Source organism: Miscanthus floridulus, chromosome 6 (genome assembly GCF_019320115.1).
Source record: "Miscanthus floridulus cultivar M001 chromosome 6, ASM1932011v1, whole genome shotgun sequence".
Lineage (NCBI taxonomy): Eukaryota > Viridiplantae > Streptophyta > Magnoliopsida > Poales > Poaceae > Miscanthus > Miscanthus floridulus.
Genome location: NC_089585.1, coordinates 121,831,718 through 121,847,447, shown reverse-complemented (window position 1 = coordinate 121,847,447; position 15,730 = coordinate 121,831,718). Strand labels below are relative to the sequence as shown.

At 46.1% G+C, this 15,730-nt stretch overlaps 1 protein-coding gene across 1 annotated transcript; it reads left to right on the top strand.

The window, feature by feature from the left end:
- Positions 1-607: 607 nt before the first annotated feature.
- LOC136459383 (zinc finger protein ZAT11-like) lies at positions 608-1,621 on the top strand. The gene has a single exon (XM_066459250.1). It carries the CDS (start codon positions 663-665, stop codon positions 1,323-1,325), a length of 663 nt encoding a protein of 220 aa, XP_066315347.1. The 5' UTR covers positions 608-662; the 3' UTR covers positions 1,326-1,621.
- Positions 1,622-15,730: the final 14,109 nt, after the last annotated feature.

Below are 15,730 nucleotides of genomic sequence, written 5' to 3'. Positions count from 1 at the left end.
CCGATGGAGGAGTCACCAAGACACCAACCGGCCATCGACGGAGATGGAGGTGTCAAGGGCGTGCCCGCTCGAGAGCATCCGTCGCGGCAGAAGTAAAACATGGCGAACGGACGAACCAACGGACGGACGCCACCCAACACGTACACGTCACCCGATCGCCGCGCAGCCTCTTTACTCTAGAAGAGCAAGCGTCAGTAGTCAGTACGAGCCGGGGTATAGCCACAGCGTGATCGACACACACATGTTGACTAGGACATCACGACTCACGAGGGGTGTCTGACGATAGTACCGCACAGTCACACACACAGCTGTGGTCAAAGTACAGCGCTCGGAATAGTACACACATCCACGTCTAGAAACAGACCATAACAGAGATCGGGTCGTCTCAGTCGAACCATCACCAGGTATAGACGCTACTAGCCACTAGGGCGAGTCGTGCCGCATTCATCCTGCGTAGTACGTGCAGGGCAGGCGGTCTGAAACGGACCCCGGCACAGCTGGAACCCAGTTCCCCGACGCCGCCATCCGCTGCATATGCGCACAGCTGATGGCCTGATGCTATATATAGGAGCCCCTGCGTCCCCAATGCCTTACACACAATTGCCGCACGTTGCCCGGTCGCTTCTGCGTGGTTTTGGGGTAACCAGCTAGCTATCCAGCCGATGGCCAAGAGGGAAAGGGCGGCGTGGGAGGTGGAGACCGGCGCCGCGGACACGGCCCGCCTGCTGGTGCTCCTGGCGCAGGCGCAGGCGCAGCAGCAGCACCTCCTGCAGCAGCACGCCCACCACCACGGGGTCGGGGTGACGCCGTTCCCCGCGGGGCGCGCCGCGCACGGGCGCGTGTTCGAGTGCAAGACGTGCAGCCGGCAGTTCCCCACGTTCCAGGCGCTCGGGGGCCACCGCGCCAGCCACAAGCGCCCGAGGGTGCTCCAGCAGCAGCAGCAGCAGACAATCGTCGCCGATCACACGGGGCTCTGCCTCGGGCGCCAGCCGCTGCAGCTGCCGACGACGCCGCCGCCGCCGCAGCCGGCCAAGCCGAAGGTGCACGAGTGCCCCGTCTGCGGGCTGGAGTTCGCCATCGGCCAGGCGCTCGGCGGCCACATGCGCCGGCACCGCGCCGAGCCCGAGGCCGACGCCGACGCCGAGGCGCCCAGCAAGGTGATGCGCCCACCGCCCGACAAGGCCTGCGACGTCGCCGGTGGGATCTGCCTGGACCTCAACCTCACGCCGTCGGAGAACTGCGCCAAGTGCCGGAGCGTGGTGGTGCTAGGCGCCGCCGGGCAGGGTGTACATAAGACGCTCGCCTTGTTAGATTGCTCGCTGTAGTAGTTGAGCCTTCTTCATTCCGTTAGACTGCACATAGATGATAGATCTTGTTCTTTCATATATGCATTTTCTGTTCACTAACGCCTATATCAATCCACATGGGTTGAGGTGGATTGGAGTGAAATTAAACTAAACTTCATTTCATTCCACTCCAACACACGTGGATTGAGGTGAATATATATACATCCAAACAAATCCTAAGCGGTGAGTATTTACCAACAAACTAGGAGTCCTGCACCACTTTGTACTCTTTTTATTTAGTTTAACATTTTGTACTCTTTGTGTTTATAAAGATGTTATTGGTCAAGCTTAATGTTTTCTTGATTACATCCTTTTTAACATGCCTTCTTTTTTTTTGAACGAATGCTATATGTTGATGACCGCAATAGTGCCAAGCATGCAGGTTCAGTTGTAAGGCTGTCAGAACTTCCCAGTATCTTCAATAGGTCACAGAATACACCAAAATAAACGCAAGAAAATGAATAAAAAAAAGCAGAATGAGTTAAATAAACGCAAGAAGATGAATAAACTAATGAACATGAATTCGTCCAGTTTAAAGTGCAAATAGCATGTGTTCATACCAGTTAGGGTTGATTTGGATTAACCCGTTCTCCATGAAGATTGAAGGGGAACTGATCTAATTTTTCTCCATAATCACCTCCAATTAATCAAAACTTAGCGTAGCCACTAAACCGATAGCTTTTCGCCTTTTGGACCCTTAGCTCTCCATGATCTAGGATCTACATGCTATTTTTTTTCAGATCCCTAGCTGAAACAAACAAAACCTTAATTCCTTTACAAATTCAACTTCAAACTCAAATAAATATTAGGGGTCGTTTGGATCCTTTCATTTTAAGGAATTGAATTCTACTTAATAAATTAGTCTATTTGGCTTGAAATTTGACATTTCACCACTTTCTAAAGTTCACGTATAAGACTATCTCAAATTTATAGGGTGAGAAATGAAAATTGATTCTATAGATTACCACTCTATGTTTCTACTTTGTAAATTATAACACGCTCTTCAACTCATTTCCCTATGGTAGAAATGCAACACATAAGTATCTCTCTCGTATAACCAACAATAATAAACAAATATAATCCATATACAACCATATTAGCTTAATTAGTATGTGTCTAAATTATTATTATTAAAATAAATTGAATTCCAAGGATCCAAACGGAGCCTTAGCGATTTTTTTTCACTTTACTCTTGATTTATGATATCAGGATTTTCAATTTCCCGTAATTATTAAAAAAATGAACTTGAAATTTTACATCAACATGAAGAAAATGAGTAAACATGTTCCTTTTAGAAAGTTTCAGTTAGATTCGGTGCCAAAATCCAAGTTGTGTTGCAATCACTTGATGTGTTGCCCCGATGAAAATCCTCATCATTTAATTATCATTTATGTTTAATGAAGCAAAGAGCAAAAAAGAAAAGCAAGAAAACCATCATGTATACTACAGCATTGGGAAAGGGACTGTTATAAATTGAAAAAAAAACTGTGCTAGCCATTCCATCAGTTGCTGCAATCATTCGACTACGAGCAATACGCAATGTCGTACAACTATCTTTTTTCTAATAAATAAACAAAAACGAGTGAGGGTGCTTAACTACCAATTGCGATATCATCTTCAACAATCATGTGGTGCGGTCAAAGGTTTTAGATTGTCAATGATCCAAACAATTGGCATACTCTAGTTAAAATAACCGGTCTTATAACATGTGCTGTCGAATTATTTTAAATATAACCTGTGGCATTCATATGTAATTAATCAGATCAACCATTCGACAAAGATTGATCTGCCTCAAAAAGTGTTTATGCAATATCACAAGATTTTAAGATTTGTAGATCAATAAATGACTTATTATTTATATAACAGGCTTAGGGAAACGACTCGTTATGCACTAAAGAAATATGATGCTAATGTTGAATACAAAGTTGAGACAAGTGACAATGTAAAACAAGGTCTCATTGGAGGTAGAGTGTTTATTGTACTTCCCCCATTTTAAACTGTAAGGCATAGTTTTTGCTCGGCCTAGTGTCCAAAGTTATACTTCAACCTATATAATCCTCTTATACTATACAATGTTTCTAGGAACAAAATCATAACCATAAGATAATGCTTTGTAATACAAATCGAATACACTTTTATGTAACAAAGTTTACATCTTTGCAGGATAGTTGTTAGTTGAAATTACAATATTTGAATCTTAAATGCATGTGTGCCTTATAAAACCAAATGGTGGGAGTACCTCACATCAATTTAATGACCAAAGAGAGCTCGTATATAAGAGTTGAACTTTAAATCATGTCCTGAAATTTTAAATACAGCGGCATATGATGCCAAATATGTTATGATGCCAAGCCAATCCATCTGGTCTTTGCTGATGTATTTCTCATTGATTATTCGATGTTCAGATGGTCTTGAACACCACACATGCACATATAGATACCAAGAAAGGACCATACCTCTAGACAGTGTATGCTGCATTGCATGAAGTGAACTACATTACCTGATTTATCTCTATACCTTTGAATTCTCACCATATTTGACTAGTACGGGATGAGATACTATCCTTGTCTACATGATTGGTTAATGCAATACGCTGCTAAAAAAATATGAACAAGCCATTTGATTACTACATCTGAAAATGGCTAGGTGGTCTCTAGACAAATGCCTGACTCTATTAATCATTTACAAAGGCGGGCGTGATCTAAAGCTCTATGATAGATTTTTTACTTGTGATCACGTAGAGACTAAAATATTCAATATAAGATTCCTAAATGTTGATACAAAATGATAGCATTAGAGCATCTCCAAGAGACTCTCCATATCCTTCGTAAATGCCAGGAATAAAGATTTTGGTGAAGAACTACTCTCCAACAGCTCCTCTAAATGGTTATCCAAATATAATCATCTTCTATTCTGGATTTTTCGTTAGCCAAAAATAGAAGACAACAATGACTCTCTAGAGTGCGCATGAGATTTAGAAGAACTATTAGAGAATGAAAAGATATAAAAAACGATTTTCATGCAAATGACTCTTCAAATGATGATTTAGAGAGTGAGGTTTAGAAAGGCTCTTGGAGATGCTCTTAGGCGTCATCTGGGTGAGTTGTCGAAGTCAGGTGAGGCGGCATCAGGCGACGTGGTCGGTGTGGGTCCCGTCAGGCAGAGCCCAGGAGTTAGGTGGGGCACCGTTAGGAGTCAGGGGTGAGGTGGTTGCGTCAGACGATGGGACACTAGCGTCGAAGGTGGGCCAAAACTTCTAGTTGTATGCGTAGGGCTGTTTGGTCTCCTCATATGCCTTGTAGGAGAAATAAGGAAGAAAAAAAAAGAAAAACCCGAAATCAAAAGAACTTGTAGGTCCAAAGTTATATTTCGACGTGTAAATTGAGTCTTTAAAGAAGTGAGACATGCGAAAATGTTAAATATCGAAATTTCTTGTAAAGAAGAAGCTTGTTCATCACTGACAAAACAAAAGGCAACAGACAATCAATCGCAGCTTTGACATGCGTATCGTATGATAACTTTTGATAAGTTCATATACCTGCAAATCCACACAACAGCAAGCAAGCCACTGTGCCACACTATTCATAATCTGCTATAAATCTAGGCCTTGTTTAGATCACCTCCAAATTCCAAGTTTTTTCACTCTCTCTCCATCACATCAATTTTTGGACGCATGCATGGAACATTAAATGTAGGTAAAAAAATAACTAATTGCACAGTTTGGTTGTAAATCATGAGACAAATCTTTTAAGCCTAGTTAGTCCATGATCGAACAAAGTTTGTCAAATACAAATGAAACGTGCTACAGTGTCCAGATTACAAAATTTGCAATCTAAACAAGGCCCTAGCAAATGGAACAAATAGTCCACTAACAGTAACAGCTGGCATAGTCCGTGGGAGCCAGCCAGCGGCGCAGCCATCGCGCTCGCAGCCGGCCACCTCGACTTTCCACAGATCCCAGCGACACGCAGGCGAAAAACAGGCAGAGAGAAAGAGAGAGTCACGAAGCCATTGCGGCAATCGAAGACGCATCGGGCGGAAGCGCCAAATTTTTACTTGCCCATGAAGCGGGGTGGATTTGTTCGAAGGGAATCGTGGGAACGGGGAACCGAACGATCCATTCAGAGGCACAGCGGGGTGGATCTATTCGGAGGGAATCGTGGGAACGGTTGGGTTGTGTATGGGCCTATGGGGGTTGGGCTTGTGTATGGGGTTTGCGCCGCTACGGTTTTCCTGGTGGATCGTGTATGCTCCAGATCATGGGCTGGGCAGCCACTTTGATCGATGATTAGCCTCCACGATCGTTTACGATGAAACGAACCGGCTGGTCGATTTGCAAGTTGCAGACTTGCAGTGTTGCTCGAGCCTCGAGCTGCCATATCGTGACGGTGTATTTGTGGTAATAAAACCAAAAAAAGAATGAATTACCTAACCTTGGTGCATGTCGACTTCACACCAACTCAGGCCTTGTTTAGTTGGGCGAAATTTGGGAATCTGGCTACTGTAGCATTTTCGTTTTTAGTTGGCAATTAGTATTCAATCATGGACTAATTAGGCTCAAAACGTTCGTCTCGTAATTTCCAACCAAATTGTGCAATTAGTTTTTTTTCGTCTACATTTAATGCTCCATGCACGTATCGCAAGATTCGATGTGATGGCTACTATAACACTTTTTGGGAAAACTTTTTGGAACTAAACAGGCCTCACATCGTCAACGCTCACCAACACCACTATGACGCGGCAGCAATGCATGCTTATGTTTTTCTCTACAATTAATAACCTAACCTTTTCAAAAATATATATATTTATATGGTTATTCGTTTTTATTTACTCTCTGTCCTAAAATATAAGAATTCAATTTTGTCATAAGTGAAAGGATCAAGATGCCCAAGAGGGGAGGTGAATTGGGCTAATTCGAAATTCTCTTGCAATAAACAAATCCTACGGATAGCCCAATTAACCCCTTGTGCCTAGAAAAGTGTTTATATCAAACTAATGCACAACAACCTCGCAACCTAAGTTTCAAACTTACTCTAGCAAGCAATTCTATGGATGTAAAACAAGTATTGAATTGCTTAAAGTAAATGCTCAAAGTAAGTGCTCAAAGTAAATAGAGAGAGAAAAGGAACGCGGCGATGTTTTGCCGAGGTATCGGAGAGTCGCCACTCCCCACTAGTCCTCGTTGGAGCACCCGCGCAAGGGTGTAGCTCCCCCTTGATCCGCGCAAGGATCAAGTGCTCTCTACGGGTTGATTCTTCGACACTCCGTCGCGGCGAATCACCCAAAACCGCTCACAACTTGAGTTGGGTCACCCACAAGCTCCGCCGGGTGAACACCAAACTCCCAATCACCACCAAGCCGTCTAGGTGATGGCGATCACCAAGAGTAACAAGCACGAACTCTCACTTGACCACGCGAAGCCTAATGAGAAGATGGATGCACACTTTGCTACTCTTGATTTGCTAGTGAGGCTACTCTCTTGGATTCTCAAATCACAAACACTTCACTAGGATCTTGCTCTTCTTGGCACTCACAAACGTGTTTCTCAGCTGTTGGAATGAGCAAAGATGCTCCACTCACGAGTGGAGCTTCTATTTATAAGCCAGCCTGAAAAACGAACCGTTATGAGCTTCTGCGGGATGACCGGACGCTCCGGTCGTGATGACCGGACGCTCCGGTCAGTTCAATCCGTGAACCAGTAGTAACGAGTCGACCGGACGCTGTCAGGGTCCGGTCAGCACTGACCGGACGCGTCCGGTCGCATAAAACCCTTACTGGAACCTTACTGGACTCGACCGGACGCTGAACCCTCAGAGTCCGGTCAGCACTGACCGGACGCGTCCGGTCACTCTTTTCCAAGTCTGGACCCTTACTGGAGTCGATCGGACGCTAGCCCTCAGCGTCCGGTCACAAGACCTTCCAGCGTCCGGTCACAACAGACTTAACCACCTCAGTCAAACGAACTGACCGGACCCTGCGGCCAGCGTCCGGTCGCACCGGAGCCAGCGTCCGGTCAGTGTTTGACCCTCCATTCACTTCCAACTTTCGAACATATGTGAATGAAGTTTGCTCCAAAGGATCTTAGGCATTCATAGGAGCTACCTAGAGCTAGTTTTAACAAGTGTGCACCACACCTACCTCACTAGACTCAACTAGGTCAAGCTACCCGTTCATACCCCCCTTCATAGTACAGCCAAAGGAAAAACAAAGTCCTAAACTACTCTAAGTGTCTCTCCAACTCCAATCGACACTTAGAACTAGTCATCCTTAACCTTGTCGTCCATCCTTTGAAAACCGAAACGATTTCCATCGTAGGGGCATGACAACCTCGATTGCCCAATCGATCTCCATTACTATGACCTAACTTAATTGCTTCTGCAAAACACACGTTAGTCATAGTAAACTTGTATTGACATTAATCACCGAAATCCAACTAGGGGCCTAGATGCTTTCAATCTCCCCCTTTTTGGTGATTGATGACAATACCACCTCGAGTATGTTATGGAGTGAGGTTTTTGACGGGCTTGGTTCATATAAGCTTTTGTCAATAAGAACAAAAAAAATTAGTCAAGCTTATATGACCCAAGCCAGCACAATGTACTCAAAGGATATGAATTAAGCATGAGTATAAATAACAAAGCTCATTTGCTTCGAAATATAAATGCGGAAGCAATAGCAAATGAGCATTACCCAAGTGATATGACATATAGATAAAGCAAAGTAGAAGTCACACATGTCAAATATCACAACCACGTAGATAGCACTATCACATATATATAATAGTATGCATGAAAGTAAACACACGAATGCATAAGTAATAGTGTATCACACAAATAAAACTCCAAATGTATATAATAAGCTAATACTAGATAACTAGCTCCCCCTAAAGCTCACTCCCCCTGAGTCTACATACTCAAACCCTCTCCCCCTTTGGCGTCAAGCACCAAAACCTAAGGGTCGGTCGGCGGGGCTGCAGCGGACGAGTCGGGCGCTGAAGTACGTGGAGCAAGATGGAACTGAGCGCCATCATCATCTGACCCTGAGCTCTGAACTGACTGACCCTCTGAAGCAGGAAGTGTTGCTGAAGCGGTCTGGGTCTGAGCTGGGGCTGCTGCTGCCTGTGATGCTGCAAGTATGTCCGTCGTAGGATCTGACGAGGCGACAGACGAGGGGAGCCTCTGAGTGGTCATAATAGCTGGAGCTGCTGTAGACAGACCGGCAGAATGCATGTGAGGCGGAGTAGGCATGCCGGTCAACTCGCTGAATGATGCTCCAAGACTCCTGGAGATTGACGACTCAGGCACGAATAGCGAGGAAGTCTGCTCTGGTGAGAAACCCGTGTGATAAGGAGTGAACTGCGGGGCTACACCAGGTGAAGCTAACCACTGGGGCACCTGTACAGGAGGTGAGGTAAACTGAGCTGGAGGCTGTCCCTGACTCTGAAACCCGATGGGCTGTACTGCTGGAGTCGTCGAAGTGGTGGGTGGCTGTCCAAGCTGGGGCGAAGTCTGTGGCAGTGGGATCCCAATGGCTGTCACTACATGCTGCATGAATCCCATGAGCTGCTGCTGCATAAGTAACTGCTGGTGCTGTAGGAGCTGCTGCTGCCGCTGAAACTCGTCCTGACGAGCCTGAAACTGTGCGAAGTTTATAGCTATCTCCTGTGCCTGTCGTGTCTGATCCTGCTGCATCCGCTCAAGAATAGCAATGAGAGCGGGGTCTGTCTGTGGAGCAGGTGGAGCAGAACTGGAGCTACCGGCCTCTGCATCGTGTCTGCGTGGAGGCATCTGAGGTATAGGCTGGTAGTCGTCGTCAGAGCTGTCACTGTACTCACTCACTCCCTGCTGTGCCTCTAGCTCCTCCTCCTCAGTGTCTGCAATCCCTCTGATGATCTCGTCCTGCTGAGCTGCAGACTCTGGCACGTCGGGGCGACGGCTAGGCTGACTGGGTGCCTGAGGAGTGGTGTGTCTGATCCGCTGTGATAGGTTGTAAGCCGGGAACTCTGTAGTGGCACCTGTATACTCATCCATCATGCCAGGGGCACGGGAACTCGGATCGAACTGACAGGAGATATTTGAGTGTACCTAACAGCACGATCACACGGAGTAAGACTAACAGAAACTAGCGATTCAATAGGAAACATAATGTAACAAAAGAAAGCACAGCGTGGTAACAAGCAACGAACCCGGTGTACAAAGGACAATTGTAAGCATACGCACAGAATATACAGCAAACATATGCATGCACACACAAACACATGGAATTCATCACTGAACGTGAGGAAACTGATCAGAGGAAAAGAAGCACCACCTGTACAGGAACCGGATAAGAAACAGGGCCCCCCCTGCCGATGAGCAGGTCACCTTGACGCACGACACAGCTGCGAGCAGAGACATTGGAAAGAAAAGCATGAAGACGAACCAACAAGAGGAACTGGTAGGACATTCCGCCATAGCACCGTAGCAACAACAAAATTACGTACATAGCGAGGCCGCAGCAGTGGACCGGCCGCAGCCAACCTGGAAACGAAAAGAAAGATTAGGAGAACGGCAAATGTCACCGCGTAAGCAGAGAAGGAGAGGCAAAAGGCGCAGAGAGAAAAAAGCCGAAACGCAAAAGAACGGGGAAATCGCAGACGGGACAGCAGGACGGCAAGCGCAGGAAGGGCACCGACGAGAGACGGCAGGACGAGGACGGCGAGGCGAGGAAAGGCACTGTAGCACAAAACCCTAGCAAGGACGGAGACACGGGGAGGAAACAAGGAAACGGCCAATAGGACGCAACGAAGGAGGGAAACCGGAGGCGGAAGAAGAGGAGGGCAAGGCGACGAAGCAGGCAGTCGAAACACGGCGACGACAAGGCGGCCCGGCGCGGCGCTGAACCGTAGCGGCGAACCCTAATAGGCGCAGAAAGACGGCGCACGGAAATAGAAACCCGACGAGCAGCACGGAATGCGGGACGAGGCCAAGGCGGGACGACGTGGCGGAGGCGGCGGAGGCACGGGTCGCGTGAGGAAGGGCAGCGGCCTCGGGCGAGACCGAGAGAGGGAGACGAAGGGAGACTCTCTTTTTTTCGATCTGGGACGAGGAGGGGAGAGACGGCGATGTTTTGGTGGAGGGAGCTCTGCGCTGTAGCGATCGGTGGAGTGAACAAGGAGCGTGGATGGCAGAATCGAACGGCTGAAACAATTCGGGCGACGTGACCACCGTGGTTGGCGGCCAAACCTCCCTGCTTTGATAAGAAAAGATGCTGTTGACTGTCTTGTAACTCGCTGTCACTACAAAAACAGCTGGTGTGTAAAAGGCAAGTAGAGAAGTGAATATTCCCGTAGCGGTCGATCGAGCTGAGGCATTGTTGACCCGTGTGAAACGGTTTCTGTGAAGCAAGGGCTGCAGGGGCTGTTCCATTCCACATCACTTCTTCCCAAGTCAAAATCATCGCGGGACATGTGATGTGCTTTCCAACTGCGCTCTTGACTTCCATGCGCTAAGCTCCCTTGTTCTACTGAATCACTTTGTGGGATCGGATCATCGGAACAGCAGGTCGCTGTCTCTGCCTGCAACATGTAATTATATTATTATTTTTTCCTTACTAGTAACTGCTAGCACTAGTACACAACTCCATCTTGGATTTGGAATGTAAACGGGTAGAAAGAAGAAAATGTGAATTTTCAACGGTTATTCGGTTGCGTCGTGCATCGTAATGATTGTGAATGAATTAGCAAGAGAAGTCGTCGTGTACTCGTGTGTCTCTAGAGCAAGTATACGTGCTCCGCTTGGACGACCTACTTTTCCTTGAAATTTCGCGTGGGTGAATGGTTGTTCCGTCAGCTGGCAGTACAAGTGTACAAGCGACGCAAGCAACCGGACATCTGTACCACTAACAATTCCACAGGCACCGAGTGCAGAAGTCGCGCGATTAAATATACGGAGCTGACTTTTTTGCAGTAGTGATCGATCGACGATCGTGCACCCAGTGATTGCAGCTAGCTAGCGACGATAAGAAGTGATGCAGCCATGCATGAGCATGGCCCCATGACCTGGCCAAATGAATAAACTACTCGTCGGCGGGGTCTATGCGTCGTCATAGATTAATCCAACAAAGAGACCGAGCGCGAGAGAGTTGGATGATTCGTGCCGTGGCCTCCTTGCGTTGCTGAGCCTAGTCGTCATAGTAAGCCCGAGTCCGAGATCTGGTTCAGATTACGCACTCGTGATTATTCGTGGTGTTTGTGTGGAAGATTAAGCAGGAATAGTGGTGGTTGGTGCAACTAGGACCCGTGCACGCCGGCTCCGCACGCAGTGCAGCATGAGTCTTGCAGGCGACGGGCGCGCGGGTTGTTCTGTTCTGTGCGCGTGCGCGCGTAAGTTCAGCTTTTGGGGCACCGGATTTCAACACATGCGTGAATCATGCTTAATAGTACGACGAGGACCTATAGAGATCAACCTTTTTTTAATTTTCCTTTGATTTTGAGCGTCTTTCAAAACCAAACAACCACGAAAATATATACATGCACGTGTTTTTATCACGTGTTAGAAAAAAGTTTGGCCAGGTGTGTGATGGGTAGGAGGAATGGGGAAAATGCAGACAGGTGATGAACCTTTCCCTCCCTTTTGTATTAGCTGGGTTCCTCATTCTCAGTTTCTTCCAGTACAAAATTATTGGTCAAATCGTTGTTCGTACGTACGTTTTACCTCCAAGACGGCAAGATCAGGACTGCAATTCTACCTAACGATGCCGGTACCTGATGCAAGCGTCAGTACCTCATCAGTAGTTCAGAATGCCACTGCAGGACCAAACTCGATCGCAATTCGCAGCTAGCTCAGCTCGCAGGTTCATTTTTCCGCGTGCTATCTACGTCGCCGGATTAGCTGGCCCGCATACAATAAGCGTCGACGACTGAAGTTAGATGCATCACCTACTACTGCTTGTTCGAATTTTTTACTTTTTAGTCTTTTTTTTAAGATTCTCGTAAATAGATCCTGGAGGAAAGATTTTAGAATCTGGACCCTTAGCTCGGCATCATCGATGCTGGCGCCGAGTTAACACGTCTCGGCGCCAGCGTCCCTGGCGCCGAGCTTCTGGGCTCGAAGCTGACGTGGCGTTGATTTGACAGACATCTCAGCGCCGATGACTCTGACGCCGAGCTTGGCGCCGTCGACTCTGGCCCCGAGCTGCAGAGGCCAAAGGCAAGTGAGTGGACTGCCCTGCCAGACCACCAGCGCCATCCTGCTATGTTGTGCATAGCTTGGGTGCTTGAGTCCAGCGCTTCTCCTGGTTACACAAACCAAAAGAGCTACCTACAATAGGTAACTCAAGGATAAAAATCAATCATGGCGTGACAGCCTAGCCTGTCGCAGCTAGATAGGCAGCCTGCAGCCTCTTCTGCGCTGGCCATGCTAGGCTGCTAGTCCAGTGCTTCTCCTGGTTACACAAGTCAAAAGAGTTACCTACAGGCTACACCTACGGAGCCTGCTTACCCTATGCCTTGTTTAGATCACCTCCAAATTTCAAGTTTTTTCACTCTCTCTCTATCACATCAATTTTTAGCCGCTTGCATGGAGTATTAAATGTAGGTAAAAAAAATAACTAATTGCGCTGTTTAGTTGGAAATCACGAGATGAATCTTTTGAGCTTAGTTGGTACACGATTGGACAATATTTACCAAATAAGACGAAAGTGCTACTATTCATCAGGTTAATATTTTTTGCAATCTAAACATGGCCCTACTATAATTTCTGCTTACTTCTTGACTTAGCAAGTTCCTCTGTCAAAACTTTATACTTATCGCATCAAATATTTAGACACATGCATAGAGTATTAAATATAGACTAAAAAAATAATTAATTATACAGATTACGACTACTTTACGAGACAAATCTTTTAAGCATAACTAGTCCATGATTTGATAATAAAGTGCTACAGTAACACATATGCTAATGACGGATTAATTAGGCTTAATAAATTTGCCTCACGGTTTACTGACGGATTCTGTAATTTGTTTTTATATTAGTATCTGAACACCTCATACGACACTTTATTTAACATCCGATGTGACACCCCAAAACTTTACACCCTGAATCTAAACACCACCTTACGTAATTGATAGTACCGCTAGTACATTATTGGTCATCTTATTTTTTTTCCGTGAAGATTTGTTGACTACTAGTACTAAAGTAATATCATTATAAGAAGAGAGCAAAGGGGCGCAGAGAGCCTAAGAATCAAAATAAACCAAAATCACAATGCCTTACAAAAACTGAGCATAAGCCCTCCTCGACAGTAAATTCTTTCGGACCTTTGGTATCAACCTGTTCAGTGACGGAACCAGCGATTTTGATTAAGAGGGCCTTACAAATATGATGACATCTTTAAGTGTGATAAAATATACATAAGTGTATGTCTCAATAACTTTTAAAATATTTTTATACTATTTATAATCAAAATTAAAATATACTAGTATATTTGTGAACCAATCGCCGGTGATCCGGGCGGCGGCGCAGCATACTAGTAGAGCCCTGCTCCAACCTCCCAGGTTCATAGTAGGCTTATAGCCGTAGCCTAGCTACGTGCGCATGCAGAGGATTTAAATGCGCGGGATTTGACCGCACGCGGCCACAGGCTAGGCTGCCACAACATGCAATTAATTATTATTTTTAGTCTATATTTAATACTATATGTATGTGTCTAAATATTCAATGTGATATGTGTAAAGTTTTGACGGAGAAACTATACCAGGGCTAAGTCAAGAAGTAAGCAGAAATTACAGTAGGGTAAGCAAGATCCGTAGGTGTAGCCTGTAGGTAGCTCTTTTGGCTTGTGTAACCAGGAGAAGCGCTTGACTGAGAAGAGGCTGTAGGCTGCCTATCTAGCGACGACAGGCTAGGCTGCCACGCCATGATTGATTTTTATCCTTGACCTGACTGCGCTCAAGCAGCCAAGCTACGCACAACACAACGGGGTGGCGCTGGTGGCCTGGCAGGACAGTCCACTCACTTGCCTTTGGCCTCTGCAGCTCTGCGTCAGAGTCGACAGCGCCAAGCTCGGCGCTAGAGTCGTTGGCGCCGAGATGCCTGTCAAATCAGCGCCACATCCGCTTTGAGCCTAGGAGCTCGTCGCCAGGGACGCTGGCGTCGAGATATGTTAGGGCGCCGAGCTAAGGGTCCAGATTCTGAAATCTTTCCTCCAGAGATCTATTAGTGAGAATTAAAAAAAAAGGCTAAAGAGTAAAAAATTCGAAGTACTTGTCGATCGTAGCCAAAAGCCCCCAACGAGGTTTTTTTTTAAGGAGATTTTACGACAGCTTTTAGAGGCACCTGGTGACTGGTAAAGCTAGAGCACGACGGCTAACACGTTGACATTTGACTCAGCTATACTAGTTTTTTTTAGTTGGTGCGAAAAAGATTACTTCACATTCGCGGAAGCAGCTAGCTGGTTGCTGCGGCAACTGCAAGGCTGCCTTTTTCCCCTTTTCTTTTCTTTTTGACGAGTATAAGCAGCATAGTTTTTTTCGTTCAAAAAATATGGCCACGCACGTCGTTCATTTGTTCAAACAACTCCGACGATGGACTGCTTATAATTAATTAAAGCGTGATTGAACATGCATGGACTGGATCGAAATGAGAAAGGAGAGCGAGGGAAAATTGGCATGCAGTAGTACTTAAATTGGAGCGGTTCGAGGAAGGCAGAGCTTTATTAGAGCAAGTATAATAGCAGGCTGTAAGCCGACTAAATGCTGAGGTGGAGAAGAGAGGAGAGGAGAGAGAGCAGAAGCGGGCTGTAAGCTTACAGTCGGCTTGGGCACAAGAACCAAGAAAGTATGTGAGAGAGACAAGTGGGCCATATATTAACTGTAAAGAGCTAACTACTATATGAGTGGGCTGAGAGAAGGCTGTAAAGAACCTTACAGCCAGCAAGCCGGCTGTATTATTAGCCTTGCTCTTAATCATTATTAAAACTCCCGTGTTTAGTTGGTCGAATTTTGGAATTTGGGCTACTGTAGAACTTTCGTTTTTATTTTGCAATTAATGTTCAATCATAGACCAATTAGGCTCAAAATGTTCGTCTCGCGATTTCCAACCAAACTGTGCAATTAGTTTTTTTTCGTCTATATTTAATGCTCCATACACGTATCGTAAGATTCGATGCGATAGCTACTGTAGCATTTTTTGGGAATTTGAGTTTGGAAACGCGGCTGTTCGCCCTCTGTTTTGAATGCGAGACTTCTGGGTCAGATAATCCACTGGTCCTGACAGGAATCAGTGCGCAGAATTGCAGTCATATAGTCACACACTGACGGCACTGTACGTTCTAGAGGATGGCGATTGTTCCGTGCGGCCAGTCGATCGACCCAATAAATGTTAAATGGAATTGAACGCACTGTT